The 20055-nt window shown below is 40.2% G+C and overlaps 1 protein-coding gene across 4 annotated transcripts in view; it reads left to right on the forward strand.

The window, feature by feature from the left end:
- The window catches only part of LOC135549446 (BRD4-interacting chromatin-remodeling complex-associated protein-like), a 66794-nt gene that overhangs the window by 39820 nt on the left and 6919 nt on the right, over positions 1-20055 (forward strand). For 3 of the 4 annotated variants that reach the window (XM_064979414.1, XM_064979415.1, XM_064979417.1), the window contains 8 exons: positions 2365-2508; positions 12375-12932; positions 13046-13166; positions 13231-13325; positions 13542-13631; positions 13747-13799; positions 13953-14179; positions 18254-18348. In XM_064979414.1, the coding sequence (XP_064835486.1) occupies positions 2365-2508; positions 12375-12932; positions 13046-13166; positions 13231-13325; positions 13542-13631; positions 13747-13799; positions 13953-14179; positions 18254-18348 (1383 nt within the window). The remainder of the gene's footprint in view (positions 1-2364; positions 2509-12374; positions 12933-13045; positions 13167-13230; positions 13326-13541; positions 13632-13746; positions 13800-13952; positions 14180-18253; positions 18349-20055) is intronic. The other variant, XM_064979416.1, reaches the window with a different exon arrangement.

Genomic DNA, 20055 nt, shown 5'->3' on the forward strand with positions numbered 1-20055 from the left:
TCCAGCCCCCTCTCTCTCTCTCCAGCCCCCTCTCTCTCTCTCTCCTGCCCCCTCTCTCTCTCTCCAGCCCCCTCTCTCTCTCTCTCTCCAGCCCCCTCTCTCTCTCTCTCTCTCCAGCCCCCTCTCTCTCTCTCTCTCTCCAGCCCCCTCTCTCTCTCTCTCTCCAGCCCCCTCTCTCTCTCTCCCCCCCTCTCTCTCTCTCTCCAGCCCCCTCTCTCTCTCCAGCCCCCCTCTCTCTCTCTCCAGCCCTCTCTCTCTCTCTCTCCAGCCCTCTCTCTCTCTCCCAACCCTCTCTCTCTCTCCTCCAGCCCCCCTCTCTCTCTCTCTCTCCAGCCCCCCTCTCTCTCTCTAGCCCCCTCTCTCTCTCTCCAGCCCCCTCTCTCTCTCTCTCCAGCCCCCTCTCTCTCTCTCTCCAGCCCTCTCTCTCTCTCTCTCTCCAACCCTCTCTCTCTCTCTCTCCAACCCTCTCTCTCAGCCCCCTCTCTCTCTCCAGCCCCCTCTCTCTCCCTCCAGCCCCCACTCTCTCTCCAGCCCCCTCTCTCTCTCTCCAGCCCCCTCTCTCTCAGCCCCCTCTCTCTCTCTCCAGCCCCCCTCTCTCCAGCCCCCTCTCTCTCTCTCTCTCTCTCTCTCTCTCTCCAGCCCCTCTCTCTCTCTCTCTCCAGCCCCCTCCCTCTCTCTCCAGCCCCCCCTCTCTCTCTCCAGCCCCCCCCCCCCTCTCTCTCTCTCCAGCCCCCCCCCTCCTCTCTCTCTCTCTCAGCCCCCTCTCTCTCTCTCTCCCTCCAGCCCCCTCTCTCTCTCCCCTCCAGCCCCCTCTCTCCCTCCAGCCCCCACTCTCCCTCCAGCCCCCTCTCTCCCTCCAGCCCCCTCTCTCTCTCCAGCCCCCTCTCTCTCCAGCCCCCTCTCTCTCTCCAGCCCCCTCTCTCTCTCCAGCCCCCTCTCTCTCTCCAGCCCCCTCTCTCTCTGTCTCTCTCTCTCCAGCCCCCCTCCCTCTCTCTCTCTCTCCAGCCCCCCCCCCTCTCTCTCTCTCTCTCTCTCCAGCCCCCCCCTCTCTCTCTCTCCAGCCCCCCCCTCTCTCTCTCTCCAGCCCCCTCTCTCTCTCTCCAGCCCCCCCTCTCTCTCTCTCCAGCCCCCAGCCCCCTCTCTCTCTCCAGCCCCCTCTCTCTCTCTCTCTCTCTCCAGCCCCCTCTCTCCTCTCTCTCTCCAGCCCCCCTCTCTCTCTCTCAGCCCTCCTCTCTCTCCAGCCCCCTCTCTCTCTCCTCTCTCAGCCCCCTCTCTCTCTCTCTCCAGCCCCCTCTCTCAGCCCCCTCTCTCTCTCTCTCTCTCTCTCTCCAGCCCCCTCTCTCTCTCTCCAGCCCCCTCTCTCTCTCTCCAGCCCCCCTCTCTCTCTCCAGCCCCCTCTCTCTCTCCAGCCCCCTCTCTCTCCAGCCCTCTCTCTCTCTCTCCAGCCCTCTCTCTCAGCCCTCTCTCTCAGCCCCCTCTCTCTCTCCAGCCCCCTCTCTCTCCAGCCCCCCCCCTCTCTCTCTCCAGCCCCCTCTCTCTCTCTCTCTCTCCAGCCCCTCTCTCTCTCTCTCTCTCCAGCCCCCTCTCTCTCCAGCCCTCTCTCTCTCTCTCTCTCTCTCCAGCCCCCTCTCTCTCCAGCCCCCTCTCTCTCCTCCAGCCCCCTCTCTCTCTCTCTCCAGCCCCCTCTCTCTCTCAGCCCCCTCTCTCCCTCTCTCTCCAGCCCCCTCTCTCTCTCTCTCTCTCTCTCTCCAGCCCCCTCTCTCTCTCTCTCTCCAGCCCCCTCTCTCTCTCTCTCTCTCTCTCCAGCCCCCTCTCTCTCTCCCTCCAGCCCCCTCTCTCTCTCTCCCTCCAGCCCCCACTCTCTCTCTCTCCAGCCCCCTCTCTCTCTCTCTCCCTCCAGCCCCCTCTCTCTCTCCTCCCAGCCCCCTCTCTCTCTCTCTCCCTCCAGCCCCCTCTCTCTCTCTCTCTCTCTCCCTCCAGCCCCCACTCTCCCTCCAGCCCCCACTCTCCCTCCAGCCCCCACTCTCCCTCCAGCCCCCACTCTCCCTCCAGCCCCCTCTCTCTCTCCAGCCCCCTCTCTCTCCAGCCCCCTCTCTCTCCCTCCAGCCCCCTCTCTCTCCCTCCAGCCCCCTCTCTCTCTCTCTCTCTCTCTCTCTCTCCAGCCCCCTCTCTCTCTCTCTCCAGCCCCCTCTCTCTCTCTCTCTGTCCCCTGTCTTTGCTGACATTGTATTGTTGATCTGAAGTGAGCAGTTAACAATCACCAACTTGATTAGACTGATGCCTTGGTCCCCTGGTCTGAACTGTCCAATCTTTTTTTTTTACTCTCCTCTCTCCCTCCCTGACTTGGTAATGTGCTCGTGTCAGGACCAGCGACAAACAGAGAATGATCCCGTCCCCACTGTGTCAGTGGGCGTGCCAGCATCCGTTATCGTCAGCAGCAACAGCAGCTTTGGCCAAGCCTCCTCGGGCCATGACAGCCAATTAGCTGAGACCGCAGTGGTACATCAGGTAGACAACAAGCCCCTTTATGCTAAGTCCCACCCCCTGTTGCTGCTACTGCCACTCTGCGTTAGGACGTTGTGTTTACCTGCAGGCTTCTCTCTCTGTCTTGCTCTCGTTCGCCAGCTAGATCTCTCTCTGTGTGTTTCTCATCTGTACCTTCCATCTCAGTTCATCCTGACCATAGACCTGGTAGTTGTTTCCTCTCTAAATCACCATTCCAATCCATCTGTCTCCTCTCTAAATCACCATTCCAATCCATCTGTCTCCTCTCTAAATCACCATTCAAATCCATCTGTCTCCTCTCTAAATCACAATTCCAATCAATCTGTCTCCTCTCTAAATCGCCATTCCAATCCATCTCTGTTCATCTTGTGTGGGTGATTAAAGTAGGGTTAGGAAGTATTCACAAACCTTTATTTCCACATTTTGTTACGATGAAGGTACCATGTTCATCTGTACAAACAATAGTACACAAGTATAAACACCATGGGACCACGCAGCCGTCATAACGCTCAGGAAGGAGACACGTTCTGTCTCCTAGAGATGAACGTACTTTGGTGCGAGAAGTGCAAATCAATCCCAGAACAACAGCAAAGGGCCTTGTGAAGATGCTGGAGGAAACAGGTACAAAGTATCTATATCCCCTGAAAGGCCGCTCAGCAAGGAAGAAGCCACTGCTCCAAAACCGCCGTAAAAAAGCCAGACTACAGTTTGCAACTGCAAATGGGGACAAAGACGGTACTTTTTGTAGAAATGTCCTCTGGTCTGATGGAATAAAAATAGAACCGTTTGGCCATAATGACCATCGTTATGTTTGGAGGAAAAAGGGGTAGGCTTGCAAACCGAAGAACACCACCCCAAATGTGAAGCACGGGGGTGGCAGCATCATGTTGTGGGTGTGCTTTGCTGCAGGAGGGACTGGTGCACTTCACAAAATAGATGGCATTATGAGGTTGGAAAATTATGTGAATATATTGAAGCAACATCTCAAGACATCAGTCAGGAAGTTAAAGCATGGTCGCAAATGGGTCTTCCAAATGGACAATGACCCCAAACATACTTCCAAAGTTGTGGCAAAATTGCTTAAGGACATCAAAATCAAGGTATTGGAATGGCCATCACAAAGCATTATCACATAGAAAATCTGTGTAGAACTGAAAAAGCGTGTGTGAGCAAAGAGGCCTACAAACCTGACTCAGTTACACCAACTTTGTCAGGAGGAATGGGCCAAAATTCACCCAACTTATTGTGGGAAGCTTGTGGAAGGCTACCTGAAACGTTTGACCCAAATTTAACAATTTAAAGGCAATGCTACCAAATACTGCTGGGAATGTGATGACAGAAATAAAAGCTGAAATAAATCATTCTCTACTATTCTGATATTTCACGTTCTTCAATAGGTTGTGATTTTAACTGACCTAAAACAGGGAATTCTTACTAGGATTAAATGTCAGGAGTATACTGAGTTTAAATGTATTTTCGTAAGGTGTATGTAAATATTATTGTGGTTAGCTTCACAACCCGGTCCAGTCGAGCCTCACTAGCCAGATGAAGCTAGCTGGCTGCTAATAACGTTAGCCTTTGGTAACAGGGTTAAGTAGCTGGCTAGCTTTTTATTTTCATGAGCTGAAGTTCAATTTCAATACACAAACAACAAGTGGCTACCTAGTTAACACTTACAAGGATTCCTAAATCATTGTTAAGAATAGTGAAAACGACTGCAATTTCTACTGGTCATTATTTTCAGGCTGGTTGTATTGGTGCTAGCTAGGTACCACGCTAAAGCTAGCTTCCCCAGAAGCTTCAGTCAAACAAATGATGCTTTATTACCAATGCGGTTTTGTAAACACACCGTTCATGGCCAGGGATTTCTGACTTTTTTGTTTAGCTTCGACAGTGCTACTCAATCTTTTTGATACGCAAAGACCCAAACAGCGTTCCATAGTATGTTGTGAAGCTAATAGCAGTGCCGCTATTACTGTGTAACTCCGGTTGGGCAACATCTGAAAAATAGCACACCTGGTAGTGTTAAGTGCTCGACCAGTCGGCGAAAGCCAACATCACCCACAATGGAGAACAGTTGATTGTCAATGGCAATGAACTCCATTACCTTGGCGTTAATGGATTTTGCCCTTTGAGTTGTCTTACTGAAGTTTTGTTATTCTTTCAAATGACTGTGCGTGTGCAACCTGTAGACGTTTCTTGGTCTCGTGTATCGTGTAGCTCTGGTCCAGTGCGTCAGGGTGCTACGCACATACCAGTCGGCCCAGTAGCTCTGGTCCAGTGCGTCAGGGTGCTACGCACATACCAGTCGGCCCAGTAGCTCTGGTACAGTGCGTCAGGGTGCTACGCACATACCAGTCGGCCCAGTAGCTCTGGTACAGTGCGTCAGGGTGCTACGCACATACCAGTCGGCCCAGTAGCTCTGATACAGTGCGTCAGGGTGCTACGCACATACTGGTCCAGGACCTAATGTAAACCACTGGTACTTGTGCAGCTAGCAAGTACACGCAAGCTAGTTCACACGAGGTAGTTGGCTAGTACACACTACCTACCCTATTCAAATATTTTATGCATTTTCACCACCAACGCTGTTGGTGACAGTGACACACTGTCCTCTCTGGTGTCTCTGTGTCTGTGGCGTGATTAGGTAACTGACTAGGTAACTGCTGGAGCCAGACCCTAGTAGAGATACTTTTTACCCTTCCATATCAAGGCTTCAATAACCCACTGTCCCGTCCTGATGCAGACCTGTACTACTACTACTACTACTTTAAACATTACTATTACTACTACTTTAAATATGACTATTTACTACTTCTACTACTACTACGAATACTACTACTATTTACTACTACTACTACTACTACTACTATTTACTACTACTACTTTAAACATTACTATTTACTACTACTACTAATACTTTAAATAATACTATTTACCACGACTACTTTAAATATTGCTATGTACGACTACTTTAAATATTACTGTTTACCTCTACTACTACTACTACTACTACTACTACTATAAATGACTAATTACTTCTACTTTAAATATTACTATTTACTACTACTTTGAATATTACTATTTACTACTACTACTTTAAATACTACTATGTACTACTACTTTGAATATTACTATTTACTACTACTACTTTAAATACTACTATGTACTACTACTATAAATATTACTATTTACTACTACTACTACTTTAAATATTACTATTTACTACTACTACTACTATTTACTACTACTACTAATTTAAATATGACTATTTACTACTACTTTAAATATTACTATTTACTACTATTACTACTTTAAATATTACTATTTACTACTATAAATATTACTATTTACTACTACTACTTTAAATATTACTGTTTACCTCTACTACTACTACTACTACTACTATTAACTACTACCTCTACTACTTTAAATATTACTATTTACTACTACTTTAAATATTACTATTTACTACTACTACTATAAATGACTAATTACTACTACTTTAAATATTACTATTTACTACTACTTTGAATATTACTATTGACTACTACTACATTAAATATTACTATTTACTACTACTTTAAATATTACTATTTACTACTATTACTACTTTAAATATTACTATGTACTACTACTATAAATATTACTATTTACTACTACTACTTTAAATATGACTATTCACTACTACTTCTACTACTTTAAATATGACTATTTACTACTACTACTACTACTTTAAATAGTACTATTTACTACTACTACTTTAAATAGTACTATTTACTACTACTACTTTAAATAGTACTATTTACTACTACTACTTTAAATAGTACTATTTACTACTACTACTTTACATAGTACTATTTACTACTACTTCTTTACATATTACTATTTACTACTACTACTTTAAATATGACTATTCACTACTACTTCTACTACTTTAAATATGACTATTTACTACTACTACTACTACTTTAAATAGTACTATTTACTACTACTACTTTAAATAGTACTATTTACTACTACTACTTTAAATAGTACTATTTACTACTACTACTTTAAATAGTACTATTTACTACTACTACTTTAAATAGTACTATTTACTACTACTACTTTACATAGTACTATTTACTACTACTTCTTTACATATTACTATTTACTACTACTACTTTACATATTACTATTTACTACTACTACTACTTTACATATTACTTTTTACTACTACTATACATATTACTATTTACTACTACTACTTTAAATATTACTATTTACTACTACTTTAAATATTACTGTTTACTACTACTACTTTAAATATTACTATTTACTACTACTTTAAATATTACTATTTACTACTACTACTACTACTTTAAATATGACTATTTACTACTACTACTTTAAATATGACTATTTACCACTACTACTTCTTTAAATATTACTATTTACTATTACTACTTTAAATATTACTGTTTACTACTACTACTACTACTACTACTACTACTATAAATGACTAATTACTACTACTACTATAAATGACTAATTACTACTACTACTTTAAATATTACTATTTACTATTACTACTACTTTAAATATTACTATTTACTACTACTACTTTAAATATGACTATTTACCACTCTACTACTTTAAATATTACTATTTACTACTACTACTACTACTACATCTTTAAATATTACTATTTACTACTACTACTTTAAATATTACTGTTTACTACTACTACTACTACTATAAATGACTAATTACTACTACTACTTTAAATATTACTATTTACTGCTACTACTTTAAATATTACTTACTACTACTACTACTTTAAATATTACTATTTACTACTACTACTACTTTAAATATTACTATTTACTACTAGTACTATAAATATTACTATTTACTACTACTACAACTATTACTACTACTACTACTACTACCACTTTAAATAGTACTATTTACTACTACTACTTTAAATAGTACTAATTACTTCTACGGCTTTACATATTACTATTTACTACTACTACTACTACTACTACTACTTTAAATATTACTATTTACTACTACTACTACTACTTCTTTAAATATTGCTATTTACTACTACTACTTTAAATATTACTGTTTACTACTACTACTATAAATGACTAATTACTACTACTACTACTACTACTATAAATGACTAATTACTACTACTACTTTAAATATTACTCTTTAATGCTACTACTTTAAATATTACTATTTACTACTAGTACTATAAATATTACTATTTACTACAACTACTACTACTACTACCACTTTAAATAGTACTATTTACTACTACTACTTTAAATAGTACTATTTACTACTACTACTTTAAATATTACTATTTACTTCTACCTCTACTACTTTAAATAGTACTATTTACTTCTACTTCTACTACTTTAAATAGTACTATTTACTTCTACGGCTTTACATATTACTATTTACTACTACTACTATAAATATTACTATTTACTACTACTACTACTACTTTAAATATTACTATCTACCTCTACTACTACTACTTTAAATATTACTATTTACTACTACTACTACTACTACTTCTTTAAATATTACTATTTACTACTACTACTTTAAATATTACTGTTTACTACTACTACTACTACTACTATAAATGACTAATTACTACTACTACTACTACTACTACTATAAATGACTAATTACTACTACTACTTTAAATATTACTATTTACTGCTACTACTTTAAATATTACTATTTACTATTACTACTTTAAATATTACTATTTACTACTACTACTACTTTAAATATTACTATTTACTACTACTTTAAATATGACTATTTACTACTACTACTACTTTAAATATGACTATTTACTACTACTACTACTTTAAATATTACTATTTACTACTACTACTTTAAATAGTACTATTTACTACTACTACTTTAAATAGTACTATTTACTACTACTACTTTAAATAGTACTATTTACTTATACTACTACTACTACTTTAAATAGTACTATTTATTACTACTACTTTACATATTACTATTTACTACTACTACTACTTCTTTACATATTACTATTTACTACTACTACTACTTTACATATTACTTTTTACTACTATACATATTACTATTTACTATTACTACTTTAAATATTACTATTTACTATTACTACTTTAAATATTACTATTTACTACTACTACTACTTTAAATATTACTATTTACTACTACTACTACTACTTTAAATATTACTATTTACTACTACTACTACTACTGTAAATATTACTATTTACTACTACTACTACTTCTGTAAATATTACTATTTACTACTACTACTACTACTTCTGTAAATATTACTATTTACTACTACTACTACTACTACTGTAAATATTACTATTTACTACTACTACTACTACTACTGTAAATATTACTATTTACTACTACTACTACTACTGTAAATATTACTATTTACTACTACTACTACTACTGTAAATATTACTATTTACTACTACTACTACTACTGTAAATATTACTATTTTCTACTACTACTACTACTATAAATATCACTATTTACTACTACTTCTTTAAATATTACTTTTTACTACTACTACTACTTTAAATATTACTATTTACTACTACTACTACTTTAAATGTTACTATTTACTATTACTGCTACTTTAAATATTACTATTTTAAATATTACAATTTACTACTACAGCTTTAAATATTACTATTTACTACTACTGCTTTAAATATTACTATTTACTACTACTACTTAAAATATTACTATTTACTACTACTACTACTTTGAATATTACTATTTTCTTGTACTACTACTACTTTGAATATTACTTTTTACTACTACTATTACTTTAAATGACTATTTACTACTACTACGACTACTACTACTATAAATATTACTATTTACTACTACTACTTTCAATATTACTATTTACTACTGCTGCTACTTTAAATATTACTATTTAATAATACTACTTTAAATATTACAATTTACTACTACTATAAAATTATTTACTACTACTACTACTACGTTAAATACTACTATGTACTACTACTACTACTTTAAATATTACTATGTACTGCTACTATAAATATTACTATTTTCTACTACTACTTTAAATATTACTGATTACTACTAATATTAACTACTACTACTACATTAAATATGACTATTTACTTCTACTACTACTTTAAATATTACTATTTACCACTACTACTACTTTAAATATTACTATGTACTACTACTACTACTTTAAATATTACTATGTACTACTACTATAATTATTACTATTTACTACTACTTCTTTAAATATTACTGTTTACTACTAGTACTACTACTACTACTACTACTTTAAATATCACTATTTCTACTACTACCATTTTAAATATTACTATTTACCACTACTTTAAATATGACTATTTACCACTACTTTAAATATTACTATTTACTACTACTACTACTTTAAATATTACTATTTACCACTAGTACTACTTTAAATATCACTATTTATTACTACTACTACTTTAAATATTACTATTTATTACTACTATTACTTTAAATATTACTATGTACTACTATTATAAATATTACTATTTACTACTACTATAAATATTACTATTTACCTCTACTTCTTTAAATATTACTGTTTACTACTAGTACTACTACTACTACTTTAAATATTACTATTTACTACTACTACCATTTTAAATATTACTATTTACCACTACTTTAAATATTACTATTTACCACTACTTTAAATATTACTATTTACTACTACTACTACTTTAAATATTACTATGTACTACTATTATAAATATTACTATTTACTACTACTATAAATATTACTATTTACCTCTACTTCTTTAAATATTACTGTTTACTACTAGTACTACTACTACTACTTTAAATATTACTGTTTACTACTACTACTACAATTAACTACTACTACTACTTTAAATATGACTATCTACTACTACTACTTTAAATACTACTGTTTACTACTACTTTAAATATGACTATGTACTACTACTATAAATATTACTCTTTACTACTACTATTTTAAATTACTGTTTACTACTACTACTTCTACTATTAACTACTACTTCTACTTTAAATATGACTATTTACTACTACTACAACTTTAAATATTACTTTTTACTACTACTACTTTAAATATTACTATTTACTACTACTACTTTAAATATTACTATTTACTACTACTACTACTACTTTAAATATTAGTATTTACTACTACTGCTACTTTAAATATTACTATTTACTACTACTGCTACTTTAAATATTACAATTTACTACTACTGCTACTTTAAATATTACAATTTACTACTACTACTACTTTAAATATTACAATTTACTACTAGTACTACTTTAAATATTACATTTTACCACTAGTACAACTTTAAATATCACTATTACTACTACTACTACTTTAAATATTACTATTTACTTCTACTACTTTAAATATTACTGTTTACTACTAGTACTACTACTACTTTAAATATTACTATGTACTACTACTACTACTTCTATTAACTACTACTTTAATATGACTATTTACTACTACTCCTTTAAATATGACTATTTACTACTACTACTACTACTTTAAATATAACTATGTACTACTACTATAAATATGACTATACTACTACTATTTTAAATATTACTGTTTACTACTACTACTACTACTACTTTAAATATAACTATGTACTGCTACTTTAAATATTACTATTTAAAATATTACAATTTACTACTACAGCTTTAAATATTACTATTTACTACTACTGCTTTAAATATTGCTATTTACTACTACTGCTTTAAATATTGCTATTTACTACTACTACTTAAAATATTACTATTTACTACTACTACTACTTTGAATATTACTATTTACTACTACTACTACTTTGAATATTACTATTTACTACTACTTTAAATATTACTATTTACTACTACTATTACTTTAAATGACTATTTACTACTACTACGACTACTACTACTATAAATATTACTATTTACTACTACTACTTAAAATATTACTATTTACTACTACTACTACTTTGAATATTACTATTTACCACTACTACTAACTACTTTGAATATTACTATTTACTACTACTACTACTCTAAATATGACTAGTTACTTCCTCTACTACTTTAAATATGACTATTTACTACTACTACTACTTTAAATACGACTATTTACTACCACCTCTACTACTTTGAATATTACTATTTACTACTACTACTACTACTTTGAATATTACTATTTACTACTACTTTAAATATGACTATTTACTACTACTACTACTACTATTTACTTCTACTACTACTGCAAATATTACTGTTTACTACTACTAATACTACTGCAAATATTACTGTTTACTACTGCTACCACTACTGCCAATATTACTGTTTACTACTACTACCACTACTACTACTACAAATAGTAGTACTAGTAGAACTACTTTAAATATTACTTACTACTACTACTTTAAATATTACCATCTACTACTACTACTACTTTAAATATTCCATCTACCTCTACTACATTAAATATTTCTACTACTAATTTAAATATTACTGTTTACTACTACTACCACTACTACTACTACTACTACTACCTCTACTACTTTAAATATTACTATTTTTACTTCTTTAAATATTACTATTAATTCCTTTTTTTTGCTTGATGTCCTATAGCTACCTGACCTGTTTAAAATGCAGTTCCACATGTTCTAGCATAACTTGTGTTGTTTGGAACCTAAATATCATGTTTGTTTCCTCTGTGTTGGTTTCTGACGTGTTTCCTGTTTGTTTTGACCTCAAACCCCAGATGCCCCAGGCGGGTGGCCAGCAGCAGCAACTGAAGCTCCAGAGCCTGTCCCCCTCCCAGCCCCTGGCCTCCCACACTGCCCTCCCTCTGTCGGACAGCCCACAGCCCTCCTCCCCCCTCCACATGCATTCCCCCCAGTCCTGGCCCCCTTCTCAACCCCAGACCACCGCCCGATCCTGCATCCCCTCCTCTCTTCCCCCAATGTTCATTATCCAGAACCAGATACCAGGCCACTCTCAGCCTGCACTACAACAACAACAACATATACACCTCCAGCCCCGGCCCCCCTCCCAGCCTGCCCCACAACAACAACAACAGATATACCTCCAGCCCCGGCCCCCCTCCCAGCCTGCTCTCTACGAACCGGATGTCCCCCCTCCCTCTCGCTCCCCCAAAACCCCCCAGATCCTCCAGGCCCCTCTGCCAGGGCTCCAGTTCACTGCTAGCCAGGTGGGGGACCCCGGGGGTGGGGTGTTGAAGACCCAGGTCTTAACAGCAGAGCGGCAGCACCGCCTGCAGCTGGTTGGTGCTCAGCCCTCTCCACAACAGAAACACAAGGTGTGAAGGAACACATTTCACTGCTCAAATGTTTTGACTTGCTGCTACCTGAGTGTTTATCAAAGTATTCGAATAATCAATTTTCTCTCTTTATTCACGCTCCGGTGCAACAGAACATTCTACTACAGGCCAAATGGCAGCAGCAAAGCCAGCCCCAACCCCAACAGCTTGGTGGTCAACAACAAGACGTGCCTGCTCCTCAGTCATCTGTGCTGGTCAAGACGCCTGCCACAGGTCAGAGAGAAACAACATCACTGCTATGAAATGTGTTCCTGATCTGACTCCCATCTCTTTTCAGCATTCAATGACGTGTTGTCAGGAGTTCAGGTGACCCAGGGGGGCGTGGCTCCAGCTAACCAGCCTGGTCAACAGTCACTACACCAGGCTGTGCAGGTAGGTAACACCTACTGATGCTCAACCCTCATCTCAACCATTTGACTCCTTTAAATTCAAAAAGCTTTATTTGCCATCAAATGTTTACTGTTTGTTTAAATGTTTCATGTTTAATTTTGTTTTAATGTTTAATGTTTAAATATGAATTTGTTCTTAACTGACTGGATAAATAAAGGTTCAATAGTATTCTTTTACTATCCCTCTTTCCTCTGCCAGGTGGGAGGGATGGAGTCCGTGTCAGGTCTGAGTCAGATGACCTCTACACAGCAGACTTTCAGCCCTGGTCTGGCCTCTCTACAAACACAGGTCAGGAGACCCTCAACCAATCCTGCTGGCTTCCATTTCTGACTCTATTTAATCACCTGTCTAATCAATCTGGTTCTGATGCTGTAATGGATGCTGTGTCTTGTTCACCTGACAGACTGCTGCTATGAAGTTGCCTTTCAGTATGGCTAAACCCAGCAAGGAAGCCAGGTATGCTCCTGTATCATTCTCCTGGAACGTATTTCTGATCTCTTTTTTTATGTGGTGTTTGTTTGTGAGCATGAGTGTTGTCCTACCGCTTGTTAAAAGTAAGGTCACAAGACTGAATTGCCAATCTTCCACGACTCTGTGTGGTGTGTGCAGGATGTTGGAGCAGCTGAGGAAGCAGCAGGGCTCAGTCCTCCACCCAGACTACAGCTCTTCCTTCCAGTGCTTTGAAGACACCCTGACCGGCCTGGTGCCTTACCACCTCTACCAGGGCACTGCCACCCCACCACATGACTATGACAGAGGTACACACACCCTGACCCGCCTGGTGCCTTACCACCTCTACCAGGGCACCGCCACCGCACCACACGATTACCACAGAGGTACACACACACTGCTGTTAACATGTGTATTTGTGATTGGTGGGGATTGATACAGTATTATACACTGGGTGGTTTGAACCCTGAATGCTGATTGGCTGACAGCAGTGATATATATTGACCGTATACCACGGGTATGACAACTTATTTTTACTGTTGTAATTACGTTGGTAACCAGTTTACAATAGCAATAAGGCTCTTCAGCATTTGTGGTACATGGCCAATATACCACGGTTATGGGCCGCGTTGCGTCGTGCCCAAGAACAGTCATTAGCCGTGGCATATTGGCCATATACTTTGACTCCAAGTATCGATTTGTAATACAAGGTAGGTAGCGTTAGCTAGCGCTAGTTTGCTGTACCTCAAATCAAATCAAATTTTATTTGTCACATATACATGGTTAGCAGATGTTAATGCGAGTGTAGCGAAATGCTTGTGCTTCTAGTTCCGACAATGCAGTAATAACCAACAAGTAATCTAACTAACAATTCCAAAACTACTGTCTTATACACAAGTGTAAGGGGATAAAGAATATATGAATGAGTGATGGTACAGAGCTGCATAGGCAAGATACAGTAGATGGTATCGAGTACAGTGTATATACATATGAGTATGTAAACAAAGTGGCATAGTTAGTGGTTAGTGATCCATGTATTACATAAAGATGCAGTAGATGATAGAGTACAGTATATACGTATACATATGAGATGAATAATGTAGGGTATGTAAACATTATATTAAGTAGCATTGTTTAAAGTGGCTAGTGATATATTTTACATCATTTCCCATTAATTCCCATTATTAAAGTGGCTGGCGTTGAGTCAGTGTGTTGGCAGCAGCCACTCAATGTTAGTGGTGGCTGTTTAACAGTCTGATGGCCTTGAGATAGAAGCTGTTTCTCAGTCTCTCGGTCCCAGCTTTGATGCACCTGTACTGACCTCGCCTTCTGGATGATAGCGGGGTGAACAGGCACTGGCTCGGGTGGTTGATGTCCTTGATGATCTTTATGGCCTTCCTGTAACATCGGGTGGTGTAGGTGTCCTGGAGGGCAGGTAGTTTGCCCCCGGTGATGCGTTGTGCAGACCTCACTACCCTCTGGAGAGCCTTACGGTTGTGGGCGGAGCAGTTGCCGTACCAGGCGGTGATACAGCCCGCCAGGATGCTCTCGATTGTGCATCTGTAGAAGCTTGTGAGTGCTTTTGGTGACAAGCCAAATTTCTTCAGCCTCCTGAGGTTGAAGACGCGCTGCTGCGCCTTCTTCACGATGCTGTCTGTGTGGGTGGACCAATTCAGTTTGTCTGTGATGTGTATGCCGAGGAACTTAAAACTTACTACCCTCTCCACTACTGTTCCATCGATGTGGATAGGGGGGTGTTCCCTCTGCTGTTTCCTGAAGTCCACAATCATCTCCTTAGTTTTGTTGATGTTGAGTGTGAGGTTATTTTCCTGACACCACACTCCGAGGGCCCTCACCTCCTCCCTGTAGGCCGTCTCGTCGTTATTGGTAATCAAGCCTACCAGTGTTGTGTCGTCCGCAAACTTGATGATTGAGTTGGAGGCGTGCGTGGCCACGCAGTCGTGGGTGAACAGGGAGTACAGGAGAGGGCTCAGAACGCACCCTTGTGGGGCCCCAGTGTTGAGGATCAGCGGGGTGGAGATGTTGTTGCCTACCCTCACCACCTGGGGGTGGCCCGTCAGGAAGTCCAGTACCCAGTTGCACAGGGCGGGGTCGAGACCCAGGGTCTCGAACTTGATGACGAGCTTGGAGGGTACTATGGTGTTAAATGCCGAGCTGTAGTCGATGAACAGCATTCTCACATAGGTATTCCTCTTGTCCAGATGGGTTAGGGCAGTGTGCAGTGTGGTTGAGATTGCGTCGTCTGTGGACCTATTTGGGCGGTAAGCAAATTGGAGTGGGTATAGGGTGTCAGGTAGGGTGGAGGTGATATGGTCCTTGACTAGTCTCTCAAAGCACTTCATGATGACGGAAGTGAGTGCTACGGGGCGGTAGTCGTTTAGCTCAGTTACCTTAGCTTTCTTGGGAACAGGAACAATGGTGGCCCTCTTGAAGCATGTGGGAACAGCAGACTGAGATAGGGATTGATTGACCTGTGCCAAAACCCCTGTGTTTTCATCCTGTAGCTCTCCATATTCTTTTTAAATAGTGAATACTGCTGAGCAATCAACCTGTCTAGGACTGGCGGAACCCCTTGCCAACAGCCAATGAAATTGCAGGGCGCCAAATACAAACCAACAGAAATCTCAATCAAATTTCTCAAACATACAAGTATTAGGCACCATTTTAAAGATACAATTCTTGTTAATCCAGCCACAGTGTCTGATTTAAAAAAAAATGCTTTACAGCAAAAACTCCACAAATGATTGTTCGGTCACCACCAACTCACAGAAAAACCCAGCCATTTTTCCAGCCAAAGAGAGCAGTCACAAAAAGCACAAATAGAGATCAAATTAATCACTAACCTTTGATGATCTTCATCAGATGACACTCATAGGACTTCACGTTACACAATACATGTATGTTTTGTTCGGTAAAGTGCATATTTATATCCAAAAATCTTATTTTACATTGGCGTGTTACGTTCAGAAGTTCCAAAACATGCAGTGATATTGCAGAGAGTCACATCAATTCACAGAAATACTAATAATACATGTTGATGAAAATTCAAGTGTTATGCATGGAACTTTACACTACTCCTTAATGCAACCGCTGTGTCAGATTTCAGAAAAACTTTACGGAAAAAGCAAACCATACAATAATATGAGAACGGCGCTCAGAGCCCAAACCAGCCAGAGAAATATCTGCATTGTTGGATAGTCAAGATTATTCATAAATAGCATTATAAATATTCACTTACCTTTGATGAATTTCATCAGAATGCACTCCCAGGAATCGCAGTTCCACAATAAATGCTTGTTGTGTTCGATAATGTCCATCATTTATGTCCAATAGCTTCTTTTGTTAGAGCGTTTGGTAAACAAATCCAAAAGTGCAATCTGGTCCATTCGGACGAAACGTTCAAAAATGTATATTACAGGGCGAAGAAACTTGTCAAATCAATCTTTAGGATGTTTTTATCATAAACGTTCAATAATGTTCCAACTGGAGAATTCCATTGTCTGTAGAAAAGTAAGGGAACGAGAGCTACTTCTCAAGAGAAAGTGCGTGACTGAGAACGAGGCTGTAGGTAGACCTCTTAGTCCAACAGCTCCCATCCGGTCCCCCTTCACATGAGCAGCCTGAAACAACATTCTAGACGGTTGGCATCTAGTGGAAGCCTTAGGAAGTGCAAAATAACCCATATCCCACTGTGTATTCGATAGGGGTGAGTTCAAAAACTACAAACCTCAGATTTACCACTTCCTTTTTGGATTTCTTCTCAGGTTTTTGCCTGCCATATGAGTTATGTTATACTCACAGACATCATTCAAACAGTTTAGAAACTTCAGTGTTTTCTATCCAATACTACTAATAATATGCATATATTAGCATCTGGGACTGAGTAGGAGGCAGTTCACTTTGGGCACGCTATTCATCCAAAAGTGAAAATGCTGCCCCCTATCCCAAACAAGTTAACGGAAATGTCTGTTATTTTGGGGGTTTTTAAACAACTAATTGACCGACATCGGTGAAATATTTGAATTCCATTTTGTTTCTTTCTGTGAGTTTGATGTGCTGTTTCTGTAGAGATAAATCAGATAAAGCCTGAAGTGTACGATGTAGCAGGGAGTTGTAGTTTCCAACAGCCCAATATTCAGCATAGTTTAGCGCAGAAAACGTGGTAATTAACTGCAATGACCATAATCCATTTTGCGCTCTGCTTAAACTTGTCCGGTCTGTACGGAGCAGACGCGCAGATTAAGAAGAGAATCGCAATACATGTAGAATCGTTAGAATTGCAATACATGTCGTATCAGCACCTAAGAATGATTCCATCGTATCGCCATGTCCCTGGCATTTCCCAGCCCTAAACGTATGAAACTCCAAACCCTAATTATGTACCATTGGTTCCCACTGTCTGATCTCCACCTCCCTGTTCCATATTATCTCCCCTTCAGTGGATGATGAGTTTGAGAGGGTTTCCAGACAGCTCCTGAAGAGAACGCAGGCTATGCTGGATAAATACAGACACCTCCTTTTTGAGGAATCAACGGTAAGATATTGTATTACCTTGTTATTTAAGTTATCTGCCTCCTGCTACAGCCCTCCCTCACTAGGGTTCCTTCTCCAGGTGATTTACCTCTTCTGTCCCCTGCTACAGCCCTCCCTCACTAGGGTTCCTTCTCCAGGTGATTTACCTGTTCTGTCTCCTGCTACAGCCCTCCCTCACTAGGGTTCCTTCTCCAGGTGATTTACCTGTTCTGTCCCCTGCTACAGCCCTCCCTCACTAGGGTTCCTTCTCCAGGTGATTTACATGTTCTGTCTCCTGCTACAGCTCTCCCTCACTAGGGTTCCTTCTCCAGGTGATTTACCTCTTCTGTCCCCTGCTACAGCCCTCCCTCACTAGGGTTCCTTCTCCAGGTGATTTACCTCTTCTGTCCCCTGCTACAGCCCTCCCTCACTAGGGTTCCTTCTCCAGGTGATTTACCTGTTCTGTCCCCTGCTACAGCCCTCCCTCACTAGGGTTCCTTCTCCAGGTGATTTACCTGTTCTGCCTCCTGCTACAGCCCTCCCTCACTAGGGTTCCTTCTCCAGGGGATTTACCTGTTCTGTCTTCTGCTACAGCCCTCCCTCACTAGGGTTCCTTCTCCAGGTGATTTACCTCTTCTGTCTCCTGCTATACAGCCTCACTAGGGTTCCTTCTCCAGGTGATTTACCTGTTCTGTCTTCTGCTACAGCCCTCCCTCACTAGGGTTCCTTCTCCAGGTGATTTACCTGTTCTGCCTCCTGCTACAGCCCTCCCTCACTAGGGTTCCTTCTCCAGGGGATTTACCTGTTCTGTCTTCTGCTACAGCCCTCCCTCACTAGGGTTCCTTCTCCAGGTGATTTACCTGTTCTGCCTCCTGCTACAGCCCTCCCTCACTAGGGTTCCTTCTCCAGGTGATTTACCTGTTCTGCCTCCTGCTACAGCCCTCCCTCACGAGGGTTCCTTCTCCAGGTGATTTACCTGTTCTGTCCCCTGCTACAGCCCTCCCTCACTAGGGTTCCTTCTCCAGGTGATTTACCTGTTCTGCCTCCTGCTACAGCCCTCCCTCACTAGGGTTCCTTCTCCAGGTGATTTACATGTTCTGTCTCCTGCTACAGCCCTCCCTCACTAGGGTTCCTTCTCCAGGTGATTTACCTCTTCTGCCTCCTGCTACAGCCCTCCCTCACTAGGGTTCCTTCTCCAGGTGATTTACCTCTTCTGCCTCCTGCTACAGCCCTCCCTCACTAGGGTTCCTTCTCCAGGTGATTTACCTGTTCTGCCTCCTGCTTACAGCCCTCCCTCACTAGGGTTCCTTCTCCAGGGGATTTACCTGTTCTGTCTTCTGCTACAGCCCTCCCTCACTAGGGTTCCTTCTCCAGGTGATTTACCTCTTCTGTCCCCTGCTACAGCCCTCCCTCACTAGGGTTCCTTCTCCAGGTGATTTACATGTGCTGCCTCCTGCTACAGCCCTCCCTCACTAGGGTTCCTTCTCCAGGTGATTTTCCTCTTCTGCCTCCTGCTACAGCCCTCCCTCACTAGGGTTCCTTCTCCAGGTGATTTACCTGTTCTGCCTCCTGCTACAGCCCTCCCTCACTAGGGTTCCTTCTCCAGGTGATTTACCTGTTCTGCCTCCTGCTTACAGCCCTCCCTCACTAGGGTTCCTTCTCCAGGTGATTTACCTCTTCTGTCTCCTGCTATACAGCCTCACTAGGGTTCCTTCTCCAGGTGATTTAC

Source organism: Oncorhynchus masou, chromosome 12, assembly GCF_036934945.1.
Source record: "Oncorhynchus masou masou isolate Uvic2021 chromosome 12, UVic_Omas_1.1, whole genome shotgun sequence".
NCBI lineage: Eukaryota > Metazoa > Chordata > Actinopteri > Salmoniformes > Salmonidae > Oncorhynchus > Oncorhynchus masou.